General features: G+C 36.6%; 1 protein-coding gene across 11 annotated transcripts in view; it reads right to left on the reverse strand.

Annotated features, from left to right (window-relative positions):
* Nucleotides 1-621: 621 nt before the first annotated feature.
* sgms1b (sphingomyelin synthase 1b) overlaps nt 622-14,081 on the reverse strand; it is a 90,478-nt gene continuing 77,018 nt past the window's right edge. For all 11 annotated transcript variants that reach the window (XM_073027341.1, XM_073027346.1, XM_073027350.1 and 8 more), the window contains 3 exons: nt 5,508-5,661; nt 3,139-3,305; nt 622-2,190 (listed from right to left, as the gene is read on the reverse strand). In XM_073027341.1, coding sequence (XP_072883442.1) covers nt 2,005-2,190; nt 3,139-3,305; nt 5,508-5,661 — 507 coding nt within the window. In that variant the 3' untranslated portion in view covers nt 622-2,004. The remainder of the gene's footprint in view (nt 2,191-3,138; nt 3,306-5,507; nt 5,662-14,081) is intronic.

Raw genomic sequence — 14,081 nt, forward strand, 5'->3', positions numbered from 1 at the left:
TATCAATTATTGAAAGGCCTAGTTGAAAGAGGACATGGAAATGTTTTTGTTAAGTGGGGGAGTCTAGGACCTGAGGGAGCAGCTTTAGAATTCAAGGAGATCCCTTTTGAACAGAAATGATGTGGAATTTCTTCAGCTAGAGGGTAATGAATCTTTGGAATTCATTGGTATAGCCATAAAAGCCAAGACATTGGGCATATTTAAAGTGGAAGTTGATGGATTCTTGATAAGTAAGGGTGTCAAATAAGATGGATGGGGGAAGTAGGCAGGAAATAGAGTTGAGAGAATTAATAATTCAGCCATGATTAAATGGTGTAGCAGACTCAATGGGCCAATTGGCCTAATTCTGCTCCCATGTCTTATGGCTATGCCACAGAGTGACAATGTTTATTATTACATGTTTGATGATGAAAAGGCAAAGAAAGAACAAAACAGCTGGGAGAGAAAGGACATGTTCTCTGATGCATGTATTTTCTTCTGTTCTCATTTACTCAATAAAAATTCAAAATGACAAAAATCTGATCAACACACAGCAAATACAAGGAAAGAAATAATTTAAAGCTCAATTCTCTCATTTAAATTTTAAAATTGTATCAAAACAAACACAGCTGAAGGAAAATGTTTACATTTAAAGTTTTTTTATTATTCATCCTTCATAATTGTTTTACAATACAAATATCACCTTGTGTATTCACAAAACTACAGAAAAGAATTTCCTTTCACATAAAATACAGAATGGAGATCATATTTTGCAATAAAAAACTATTTCCCACATTGGCAAGTATAGACTTCATTTTCACGACTTCTGATTTGGGTGAGATTTAAAGACTACATGCATTATTTGCACAAATATAATAAAATTTATAGAAATAGAGCATCTCTGCAGCTGCTTTTACCAACAAGTCAGAGGAGCATAGATACTTTGCTAGTACATTAACCTCTGCACACATTTATTTCACCTTCATGTTATGACTTGATATTTAAGAAAAATGCAAAATCTATAAAAAGGAAGTCAAAAACCAACGGATTTGCTGTCATACTTCCCATTTATATAATAAAATAATTTACTTGTACAGTAATATAGCTAACAGGACATGCCCACAGTTAGTGAATTGAATATAACCATCTTTAATTTTGCACCCAATATCTCAAAGTATTCAAGATATGGATCAAAGAAATAATAACTACAAAATTGAATGCTCATTGTTGAGCTTACATTTTGCAATTCTGCAACAGTTAATTATTAACTCAATACTCAAGGTAACATACATATAGGATTTTGAATTTTCATATACTATATCTGAGACCACCTACTGACCATACAATCAGGACAAGAAAAGGCACTAGAAAACTATCAGTCAAAACCTCCACCCGGTGATGATTTCATTCTTGCTATGAGTGTTCTATGCAGACTTCATCTTAGTAGCTGAAAATTCCTGTGAAGATTTGATTTTTTTTTGCACTGCCACATTCATTTAACATAACAAGAATGATTTTTATAAAATGTTTTTGCACTTAAAGTTTCTTTTGCCACACTGGTTCTAAAATACATACAGAACCCAGTCATGTTATTTACCAACTATTTTGCTTATATAGCTAAAGAGTTTCAAGAGAATGGCTTTAAGCCCAGTCTTTGGGGCATGAATTATTGAGAAGATAAATTTGATTGAAAAAATACAATTTTTCCCAGACACCTTTGCAAACAGGCTAAATAAAACACAAGCAGACAGGACAATTGCCACTGATGCAGTTAATATCAAACACAACTGAATGTGATTGCGTTTATGGCAAATATCGAAGACAAATAGACAATTAACAAAAGATTATATAGTGCATGTCAACTGCTTTTGTTCTATAGTCCTTTGGAAAGATCACAGTGCTGACCAGTTAAATTGGAACACTTTAGTAAAAACGCTGCAATACATGAATTAGCAGAAAGTTCAAAATGGCATCAGCTCCAAGGGATTTTTCAGCACTTTGCACAGTCCTCTAAGTTAGCTAGTGTTATGTATCAGTCACTAATCTGCTGTATTTAACTTTTTTCCCAAAGAACTGTGAAATGGATGGCCAGGAAATTGGCAAATGGTATGTAAGAGGTACAATGCCTTGAACGTTGCTTTCCAAAAACCGAAAGAATTTATACCACCACACTTGGGATAGAAAATTAGTCTTGGAGGCTTCCTTTAATACCTTAAAACACAGGAACATAAAAATGTTAATTGAATGGAAATATCGCAAAAACTAAATACGTTGCAACAAGAGTAAAATGCATGGAAGGAATGAAATAAGAACATTTCTTGCTTTTGGATACGCAGTTGAAAAGTTTCTCAGTCAGGATTATTATGTCAGCTAAACCAACTCCAGTCAACAGGTATCCCAAAAATTAGCCAGTTAAAGTATAGGACATCTTACAAATACAAGTTAAGTAGTGCATTAACTTAAGCTGCACAGTACTTTTCATTCCTAAGATCAGAGTACAAGACTAACATTTTCAGAAGCCCTTAAGAGATTTATTTCTAAGGGATAAGGAGAAAAAGTATGCAGCAATTAATATGTTTATTTAACAAAACAAAATGCTTAACCATCTGTGAGAAACATTTGATATCTAAATGCAGGCAATCTGTATTTACTGATTCCAAGATTAATTTGATACATTGTCACCTTTTTCCAAACATCGCCTTCAAATACCAGCTGTGGATGGTGGGAAAATTTGCATTTTTTAAATAGATATCTTATTATGCTCACGTTAAGAATTAGCATGTGAAAGGCAAGTGGCATTATGATACAGGTGGACCTGCTCCTGGATTGGATATTGCGCTATTCTATTGTTATTCACATCAATATTTTGACTGTAAAGTTAGTTATCAGTCAACTGATGCATGGTATTTTTATGGTCAGTCCTAAACCAGGAGCATATCAATTTCAAGAACACTATCAGTTTACAGTACAGCACAAAAACAAAGCAGACCACCTCACAAACCTGTCCCCGTAATCTTTCTAACCGTATACCAGAATTAGGATAATACTATAAACCACTTCTGATTGACCACAGATACATATAAGTGATATTTTTTAAAACATTCAAACTTTTTTTTTGAAAGAAACTATACCATCATTGATTTGTAAGTAGGAACTTACTTGCTGTGTAGCCATGGTATGGTACCACCAAAAAAGACGTGTAGTGATATAATATGCCACCACTACATCCACGGTATAGTGATCATGTGCCAGAAGAATACAGAAAACCCCAACAATACTGAGAACCCAGCAGGACCAGTGATACCACCACCAATCTTTTGGAGAATCTGAGAAACAAAATAGGAGTATAATTAATGGGGAACTGCAGTGTGAACCTCACAGTTAATCAGAATGTTCTATTAGCAGTTAAAATACATTATAAAATATAGCTTATAAAACCTCAAATAATCTAAGGAAATATTTTCACAATTCATTAGAAGTCGTCAATATTAACTTCAGACAACACTTATGCAGATAAGTCAACAGCTTTCCTACTTCCAGGTAAAGAATCTTGCGTCAGAAAAATGAAAAAAAAAACTACTTTTAAGTGAGAGGGATAGAAAGAACAAAATATCAAAGTTCAACTAAATTTATTATCAAGTACATGTATCATCATATGCAATCTGAGATTCATTTTCTTGTGGGCATACTCAATAGATCCATTAACTATAACAGAATCAATGAAAGACTGGACAACCAATGTGCAAAAGACAAATTGTGTAAATACAAAAAGTAAAAAACAGAAGGAAATAATAATAAATAAACTATGAATACCGAGAACCTGAGATAAAGAGTGCTTGAAAGCGAGTCCATACATGGGTAATGGGATCAGTTTAGTAACGGGGCATATGAAGTTGAGTGAAGTTATCCACTCTGGTTCAAGAGCCTGATGTTTGAGGGATAATAACTGCTCCTGAACCTGGTGGTAAGAGTCCAAAGGTTTCTATACCTTCTTCCTGATGGCAGCAGTAAGAAGAAAGAAAGACATAGGTGATGCAGGTCCTCTAGGGAAATATCACTGATTGGATCAAGACCAAGGTTGTCCAGGTGACAATATTGTGCTACTGTTGAATTAATAGATTAAAAATGTGATGTAAAGAGGATGCAAAATAGAGCAATGACTGGAAAACATAAAAGATAATGCTAGAAATAGCAGGCTGAAGAGGCTGATTTTGTGCAGCAAAGCAGAATTAAGGTAATGAGAATGTGTAACAAAATTGGCCAGTTCTGGGAAAAAAAAATAGCAAGATTGGTTACCTGAAGCTGTTGAATTCAATGTAGAGTCCCAAAATCTATACATGCTTCAATGGATCAGTCTCATCGAACAAGACCAAGTGACAGTGGGGTGTAGATTTAAAGGACAGGAAAATGGAAGGTCACGCAAGACAGCCATTCAATCTGCATATGATTCATCCAGTGTAAAGAACACCATGTGATGAGCACCTTGAAGGCAACAGACTGGCATGCAAGTGCAAGTGAATTGCTGAAAGAGTTATGAAAAGATCTCAAGGGGTTGCAAAGGGAACAGTCTCTTCAGCATACTGACATAGAAATGTTGGGACGGTGGAATCATTTGTAACATCAAAAGGGTATTGGTGGATGAACTATTGAATGGATACAATTTAGGCTCTGAAGAGAATGCAGTGACTCTATGGAAATATACATAGGATTGTTAAATGACTGTGCATATGGTGGATGTTCTACAATGTAAAAAGTCATTCATTTTGTTTAAAATGAGAATTAAAGGATATTAGTATTCAGAGCAACTTGAATAATTTTGTACATGAATCAATTAAAATTTAAGAGCAATGGGGTATTGTGATACTTCAGTTAGCACTGTAAGCACATAACTAGAGGGTGCCAGGTACAATACATTCTTCGTACGTTGGCTGCAGAGTTTGCATGCTGTTTCAGTACCACATATAGTTAAAATACAAGTAGCAAAATGCTGTTACCAATATCATTCCATCATAATTTTTCTGAAATCTTGAGGAATTTTCCACTACACTAGATACGCAACATCGAGAAATGTTCCACATTGTCACTGAATGCAACGTATCTATATTCTAGTGCATCTACGATTGAAACTTGAAGCAAGCAAATATGCCAGAAGGACTGTGTATATCTATCATCCAAAAATCCAAAACACACAAACTCATTTAAGGACTCTAAAACTCATGTACTTTGTATCAATTTTTTTTATTTGAACAATTCGAATTCTTCTGCACTTTGGTTTTGTCCATCTTTATGTACTGTTCCACATAAATTATATTTCTTTATTTTCTGGTAATTGCCAGCAAGAAAATTAACCTCAGGATAATATATTGTAACATATATATATATATATATATATATATTTTATTAATAAATTTACTTTTGACTTTGAAAAAAATTCTTACTTTGCTCTCCCTTAGGTTTGTTGAAGGATCAACGAGATGTACCCAAACAGATTAACAATGTTTAAGAAAAATATTCACAAGAACACTTACATTCTTTGATAAATAGGTAGGTGAGTGTTAACATAACAGTGTGCCCACTGTACAGGTAGTCTCCACACATGGTGTGCGCTCCTGTGATTGACAGCCCACCTCCAGCTATCATCTTCATAATTCTCCTAAACTGTGCTTCGACATCCCCAAACAGCTGAAAAATGAAAAAGACATTGACATCTTGAATCAGATTGATATAAATTTACTTGGAATAATAAAACCTTACATATGGAAATTTAAATTTTTTATCATGCAAAAGGTTGCAATGAACTGTAATAATTATTTTCACTGTTTTATATGGAGAAATTGCTCTAACAAAAATATTTTTTTCTCACTATCTGGCCATAAATGTGCAATAGATTCTCATGTGACACCTTGCTTCTTTAGGTGCTTTATCCCTCTTTCTGGCATGAGTTTCAATGAGGTTTTGATGATACTAGTCAATCAACTTTACAAAACAGGCAGGTGTTCCAAATAATTTGTTTTTAAAAAACGGCAGATTTTCTTCTCAAGCAATTTTGACAAACCGCTCTCATGTATGAACTTGTGAAATACATTTAGCTATCCAGCAAGTTATTACATTGATATGGAACTTAAATGTATTTCGAAACTTCTTAGAATAAAAGTTTCTAGACAACAATTTAAACACTACCAAAATCGAGATATTTTTATATAAACACAACATATAATAAGTCAGTCAACTTTTTCTTTGCCATACATTTAATTACACATCATGAAATTCAATAAGGCTGGATCTAATCACACAATGAAACATGCCCTTGGTACCATGGTAGCTTATTTTATCTCAACATAATGTGCCTGGTTTGCCCAGAACATTTAGGGGTGAAGGAGTTCTGGAAATATTAACCAAAAATAAATGCATTTATAGTTTTAGACAGGTCATTCCAATGGGATGGAAGACACTGTGACAGTACCAGCCATATTCTGTTCAGACATGACAACTTCTTTATCCATATCCAAAATTTCATTTTGCTTGAATTATGATGTACGTAACAGTAAAGAGGAATGGGTCCTTTGACCCACCATGTCTGCACTGACCATAGCGCCAAATGAATCCTGTTGCCTGCACAAAGTCCATACACCTTTATTCCTCACCTATTCACGAATAATAAAGCACTGCATGTTATCAAAAGTATGCTGATGGAAATGATAATCATCCTGGACTAAAAAAAGTGTATTGTGGGGTTATTGTGTTGGACAAGGAAATAAATTCAAGAATTCAAATAAGACTAGACAAAAAAATAACAAATACTGTTTGGGAAATCTTTGAGTGACAAAGCTAAATAGCCCTGAAAGCTGTATAACTGGTTACTATCTATTTAGAAGGTAGATTAATACATTGGCACAGACTAGATGGGCTGAAAGGCCTGATCCTGGGCAAACTCTGAAGAATGGAACATGATAGTCCCTATGCAGTGTTAGATGTGAAAAATTAACAGATTCCGTCAGGGTGCAAATGACGAAGATACAACTGAACCATTTACATTATTTACACCACATTTCAACCTGGCCGCCTAAATTTTATTCCCACTGCCCCCACCCTGTCATGCTCTATTTATGAACTTTCATTTTCATGCTTTGGTCTCCGTGTATTTGATCTACATTCACTAGTATGACTACAAAAATGATAAACAATAACAAAGTATCCACAATAAATTACAGCCTTTACAATTTATGGAATTTTGTTGAATGAAATGTTTTTCAGGAAGGACATAAAAGGCTGCAGCTGCCTGGAAGCAAATGAATAGCTGACATTTCAGGTTGAGACCTTACGTAAGGACTGAGGGGGCAAGGGAGCTAGTTTGCAGCAATGATTAATAACCATGGTTGCTAGCAAATCAAATAGAGTGCTTGCAACTATATAAACATGAGGCAGCCAAGCTTGATATGGGATACCTTACAGATGCAAATGCCTGGCCAGTTAATCACAGCTGCTACTATTCAACATATTTCAATTCCGTTTCTACCACTAGGTCAAAAGAAAATCACAATACTGAATTCCAAAATCTAAAACATACACAGAAACAGATGGAAATATTGAACTCAGGCAGTATCTATTAAGAGAGAAAGTAAGTAGATGTTAGGTCAACAACAGTTGAAAGTTCAATGATAAATCATGTACTCTAAAAAAAAAACTGGTCTGCAAGTAGAAATGTAACTGGGAATGTACAAGATAGATATCCAAGCTACCAACCAATTACCTGGAACAAGAGATTCAGCAGCAGGAATGGACCCGAGAGGAAACTAAAACAGCAGAGAGAGATAAATTGAGGCCCAGGTGCTTGAATTTGGGAGGAGGGAAAAAGAAAAACAGTGTGACATTACAGAAAGGCTGTGAGATGACTGGCTAGCAAGTATAACAGCCTTCATTTTTCTCTTTACAGTTAGGGGCTTCGTTTAAAGTATCTCCCTGTGATAAAAGTGTACAGATAAGATTTAAATCTCTGAATTAAAAGTAAAAAATTAGTAACTATGACAGGCAAAATATTGAAAAACTGAACAAATGGGAATGGGGGAATTTTTATTGCAATGAGGCTGCAAAAGGGCCTTTGAAATGGAGGAATAACATAAGAAAATCACAGGCGCAAAGTAATTAGCTGGAAAGGATTATAACCTAAATCCAAGTTAAATTATAGTAAAGGTCCAGAGGCATTAATTAAAATTAATAATTTAAACAAAATATTAGCTAGATTCTTACAAAGGGAACAGAAGTGCTAGTTTAGACCGTGGAGGCAAATGAGAATCATCACATACAGGTCCTGTACCACATAGGGATTTCAAGCCTCTGAATAATATAATGTGACTATGCAATAGAGATAGAATGTTCAGATACCAAATAGAAAAGCAGGAAGTGCAAGGCTCTTCTACTTGTACGCTAAATCGAAGCGATGACATGTTGGAATCCTGGACAGACCGTGGAACAAGTGAACAAGTGACCGCACGAACGTAGCCAAGTATAGTAATGTTATAATCAAGGGAAATTCTATAGTTAGAAACACATTATTACTTCTGCAACCACCCTCAAATCCTGTGTAATACATTGCCTCCCCAGGGGCAACATAAAGGACATAAATTCTTTGGGAATTGAGAAAAGTCTTGGATAAGGCATACCTATTCCAAAAGGCCAGGTTCTACCTCAACTGTCCCACAGGAAGGCTCACTAGCAAGAATGGAGAGGGTTTAAGCTACACTGGCTGATGGATAAGCATAGGACAATTAACCAAAAAGGATTATGGAAAAGAAAGCTGTGGAGAAAGGAGACATTAGTATAATATAGGTGAAAGTAGACAAGGAACAGAAAGAAAGCAACAGCAAAATGGATAATTTGTGTGGTGAATAATGTTGATGAGACAAAAGCAAACAGCTACATGAGAGTATGATTTAGCGCTAATTACACAAATGTGGTTTAAAATGGTCTGTTCTGTGCACTTAATATTGACGTGGACACAAACTAAACAAAAGATGGGATAAGGAATAAATGGAGGCAAGGTACAATTATTGATTAGACAAAATGTATTAAAAGAAAGATGTTCAAGACAGTATGCAGAAAAACTCAGATCAGAGACTAGTAAAGATTGCTTCCTCAGTTTCCAGATACAAAGTACAAATATATGGGGAAAATTACAGAAGTGTACAAATATTCAGAAGTATAGAACAAGCTAGCTCGCAATTACTTTGCTTGCATCTCTGCCCAACTTGATACATATGATTTTTTGAAGTGTTAGAATAGAGAAACTTCCTTGACCATTATATTCTTGGTCCAAGCAAGATGATGCCAGAACCAGTGCTATGAAGTGACCTAGTACCAGTTAGAAAATACTCTGATGAGAACACTAATGAAAGACAGACAGAATCAGTAATGGAGAAAAACAAGGAACGATTTCTTATAGAACTGCTAAACTTTGGTGAAAGGGTATTGAAGCAGGTTAAATGAAATTATAGTCAAGAGAAACTAAAATGGAACAACATATTGCACGATCTTAAAGGAGCTTTTTTTTGCCCAACACAGACCATGTAGATTCCTATTAGAAGGCGAAACATAAGCCACAACCTCTTCTATGATGGAGATTATTATAAAAAAGAACAAGAATGTGTAAGGCACAAGAAAAATAAGACCAGCAAGGAAAAAGGGCAAGAACACAACAGTTTACTCCAAGATGAATCCAAAATTCTTAGCTAACCTGTAAACAGTAAGCAAACAGCATGACAGAGGACGATACCTATTGGGTATGAGAGCATTCCAAGCTTAAAGGTCAGAGCAAAGCTTGAACAACCACTGTATACACAAATTTATCAAGAGCATGCTGCTAAAGTATCTGAAGCAGCATTAAAGAGGTACAGAACAAGGTGAAAATCAAAAGACAGAATAAGGAAAGTGAGTTTAGTCATGGCTTAACATAATTCTATGTTCTCCAGATGTATGGAATATGTCAGCGAATTGGGAAACAAAGAATGCAGGAAACTACAAGCTGGTTAGTTTACCATTGGTATTTAGAAGCTATGATCAGGGAAACTATTTATTGCAGAGCTAGAGTTAAATATAGTACTCAGCACCAATATGCCAAAACCTTAAGTTCAATTAACCAAATATTTTTAAATAGAGATAGGGAAAAAAATTGAATGGAATGTACGTTGGTCAGCATATTTTTTCAAAGTATTTGGCCAAGTACTAAAACTCCTAAAACTGTGGGAGATGGGCACAGCATTTTAAATAATGTAGATTAAGGACAAGGGAACCAAGCTGTGATAATAGCTGCTTTTCAGACCAGCAAGTATTATACAACAATATTCCAAAAGGTCAATGCCAGGAACATTATTCTGTATAAACACACCGGACACTGGAACAGTAAAATATAAATGCTGATGATGTCAAATGTGTATGGCAAACAGTGCAAGTAAAGTCAAGAGCTACAAACAGGCCAGATGGGCTTGCAGACAGGCAAAGAGATAGAAAACATTGAGGAAGAATGAGGTGGAAAGGGACAACAATCACTGCTGGATGCAAGTACATGACATTTGAAGGTGACTGAACATACCTGCCTGAAGGTAACTGAACATACCTTGTAACAGAGCACAAGCTCAAGGACACACAGGCAGCCTCAGCCAAGGCTTGAACTAGTGACCTTCAGATCACTAGACGAACGCCTTAACCACTTGGCCACACGCCAACACAACAATTCATATAGAGGTATAAAGAAAGGGTTTGGCTTGGCTTCCCAGTTTTTATAAAGTTTTGGTTAGGCCACAACTTGAGCACTATGCAGAATTCTAGTCAACATGTGAAGATCCTTTGAGGACGCAGAGGATGCTTAGGGCAACTGTTTATAGCTACAAAATTAAAGGTTTCTTTGAATCAAAAGAATTTGAGAGATTTAATTGATATTCGTAAGGTTGCAACATATTTAGATAAAGAAGCGGACAAAAAGCTTCATTAGATAAGGACTTGAGGAGCACAGATTTGAGGGTTTAAGACAAGAAATGCAGGGCGCAGGGAGGAATAATATTTTTTAAAAATCATCTGGTTATGCTTTGGAATTTAATGTCATTAAGGGCAATATGAATGGAGACCATCAATAGTTTCAAAAGAAAATTGAATATACATTGGAAATAAATCTTCAAAATCTGCCTTCTTTAGAAAGTAAAGCCAAACAAGTATGTGATCTCTCTAGCAGCAAAATATAAAATTACAGTTATGGGTTGATGGACCACAACAGTGCTTAATTATTAGAGATATGCAACCTTAAATATCCAATAACACAAAAACAGTAGTGATATATTACAGAAATGGGTTATTCTTTCTACCAGGTCACAGTTTCAAGGTGCTTGGAAGTAGGTACAGAGGAGATGTCAAGGGTTAAGTTTTTTTTAATGAAGAGAGTGGTGAGTGCGTGGAATGGGCTGTTGGCAATGGTGGTGGAGGCAGATACGATAGGGTCTTTTAAGATAGGTACTTGGAGCTTGAGAAAATAGAGGGCTATGGGTAACCCTAGGTAATTTCTATAGTAAGGACATGTCCGGCACAGCTTTGTGATCCAAAGGGCCTGTATTGTGCTGTAGGCCTTCTATGTTTACTAATTACCAACATGATGAATTGGCTAGCCCTTTTCCACAGAGCAGAAACCCAATCTGGAATAGAAAACTCCCATCAATTCTTATCAAGATCTTAAAAGCTCTCTTCTTCTTCCTGGATAACAGACCTAACCATTTCCCCTCCACTGCAACCGTCCTTCATATGGGGGAAACTGGCTCTCACCATCAACAAGTTCTCTTCTACTTCTCTGACTTTTGCCAAACCCAAGGTGTAGCCATGCACATCTCATGGGCTCCAGCTATGCCTGTCTTTTTGTTGGCAATGTGAAACGGTCCTTGTTCCAAGCCACACTGGTATTGCTCCCCAATCTTTCCACACTACATCAATGTCTGGATTGATGTGCTTCCTGCACTTTGCCTCCCACTTCCACTCAAATTTGCTTGGCCAATCTCTGAAACCTCCCTCTCCTTTCTGGATCTCTGTCTCTGTCTCTTCCAAATATTCCATCTGGGTAGCTTCCAATCTGATGGCAGAAACATTGCTTTACAAACCTACTCTCACAGGTACATGCTCTTCCAAGCTGAGAGTGGTCTCATCGCAAATGTAGAAGAGCCTATGAACTGACATGTTGGAATAGGAAAGGGGATTCCTAGTCTCAAAGCTCATTCCACCCTGTCACTTTTAAAAATGTTATTCCCTTTTCCCAGTTCCTCTGTCTTATCTGTTCTCAGGATGAGGTTTTCCATTCTTGAACATCTGAGATGTCTTCCTGTTCCAAAAAATTTGGTTTCCCTTCCACCATTGTCATTTCTTCCCTCACCCGCATCTCCTCCATTTCCTGCACATTTGTCCTCACCCCATCCTCCTACCTGCCACCCAGATAGGGTGCCCTTGCTCATTACCTAACATCCCATGAACGTCCATATTGAGTACATAATTCTCTGTAACTTTCGTCATCTACGACAGGATCCTTTAAGAAAGCACATCTTTCCTTCTCTTTGCTTTTCATAGGATCACTCTACGACTCCCTTATCCACTCATCCTTCCCCACTGTCCTCCTCCTTGATACTTACCCTGCAAGAACAGGCACTACACCTGCCTCTACACATACTCCCTCACCACCCAAAACAGCTCTTCCAGGTGAGGTAACACTTCACCTGTGAGTCTGTTGTGACCATATACTGTATCCAGTGCTCCCAGTGCAGCCTCCTCTACATTGGTGAGATCTGATGTAGACTGGTGCCACCCATTTCAATTCGACTTCCCATTCCCACCCTAATATGTCGATCCATGCGCATAATGAGGGAACACTCAGGTCCATGGACATTACCTTCCTTACATTCCATCTGGGTAGCTTCCAATCTGATGGCAGAAACATTGATTTTTTATAATATTTGGCAATTCCTTCTCCTTCCCCTCTCATTTTCTATTCCCCATTTTGGCTTCACTCTTACCTCTTCTCTTATCGTCACCAACTCATCCCTCCCTCTGGTACCCTCCCTTCCCTTACTCCCATAGTCCACTCTCTTTTCCTATTAGATTGCTCCTTCATTCAACCTTTGCCACCTATCACTTCCTAGTTCCTTACTTTATCACTCCTCTCCCTCCCACCCATATTTCTTCTCATCTGGTTTCACCCATCACCTACCAGTTTGTATCCTCCCCTCCCCACATCATCTTATTCTGGCTTCTTTCCCTTTTTTTATTTTGAGTCCTGCTGAAGAGTCTCGGCCCAAAACTTTGAATTTTTTCTCCATAGATGCTCCCTGACTTGCAAAGATCTTCTTGAATTTTGTGTTTGTTGCTCTTAACCTCCAGAATCTGCAGAAACTCCTGTTCATTCCCATCAATACAACTGTTGAACATTAGAAGACACAATTAAAACCAGTGAACAGTACAAACAAAAAAAATCAAAGGCAATCCACTTCAACCCAAGTTTTACCTTCTAATCTGACCAACAATTAAGCTCTGACCATACAATTCCTCTGTCAAATGTTACATATTTAATAATTCATGATAGAACAACTTCAACATGCCAGCCAAGGCCAATGATTTTCAAAATACAATGGTGACCAAATTTGGAAAGATAGCTAAAAATCTGAGACCATCTAAAAAGACAAATGACCATATGCCTGTGTTGTGATTATTATATTTTAACAGAGAAAAATGTCAACATAAACACATGGCCAAAAGTAAATCAAATGCCTAAATTTAATGAAATGCACACCCCACAGTTACAATAGATAACATTAGACTGGAAGTCTTACATAAAGTTAGTTGTTATATCTAGTACAGATATTATCTGACACCAACCTATCCACTTAGCCCTGTGAAAAGCACTTCCGTCCCCTGACCCTCCAAGTTACACTATGATGTGCAAAGATTCCGAAGATATTGATTCTCTGGTCAACAGAAGAGTAATAAATCAGAAAGTGATTTCTTCTCCACCACCCCCCATGTAACAGAGTAATAAATCCTTTTAACCATTTTTCCCAGAAATGGAATTGAAGATAATTCCAAAA

Source organism: Hemitrygon akajei, chromosome 23, assembly GCF_048418815.1.
Source record: "Hemitrygon akajei chromosome 23, sHemAka1.3, whole genome shotgun sequence".
Classification (NCBI taxonomy): Eukaryota; Metazoa; Chordata; class Chondrichthyes; order Myliobatiformes; family Dasyatidae; genus Hemitrygon; species Hemitrygon akajei.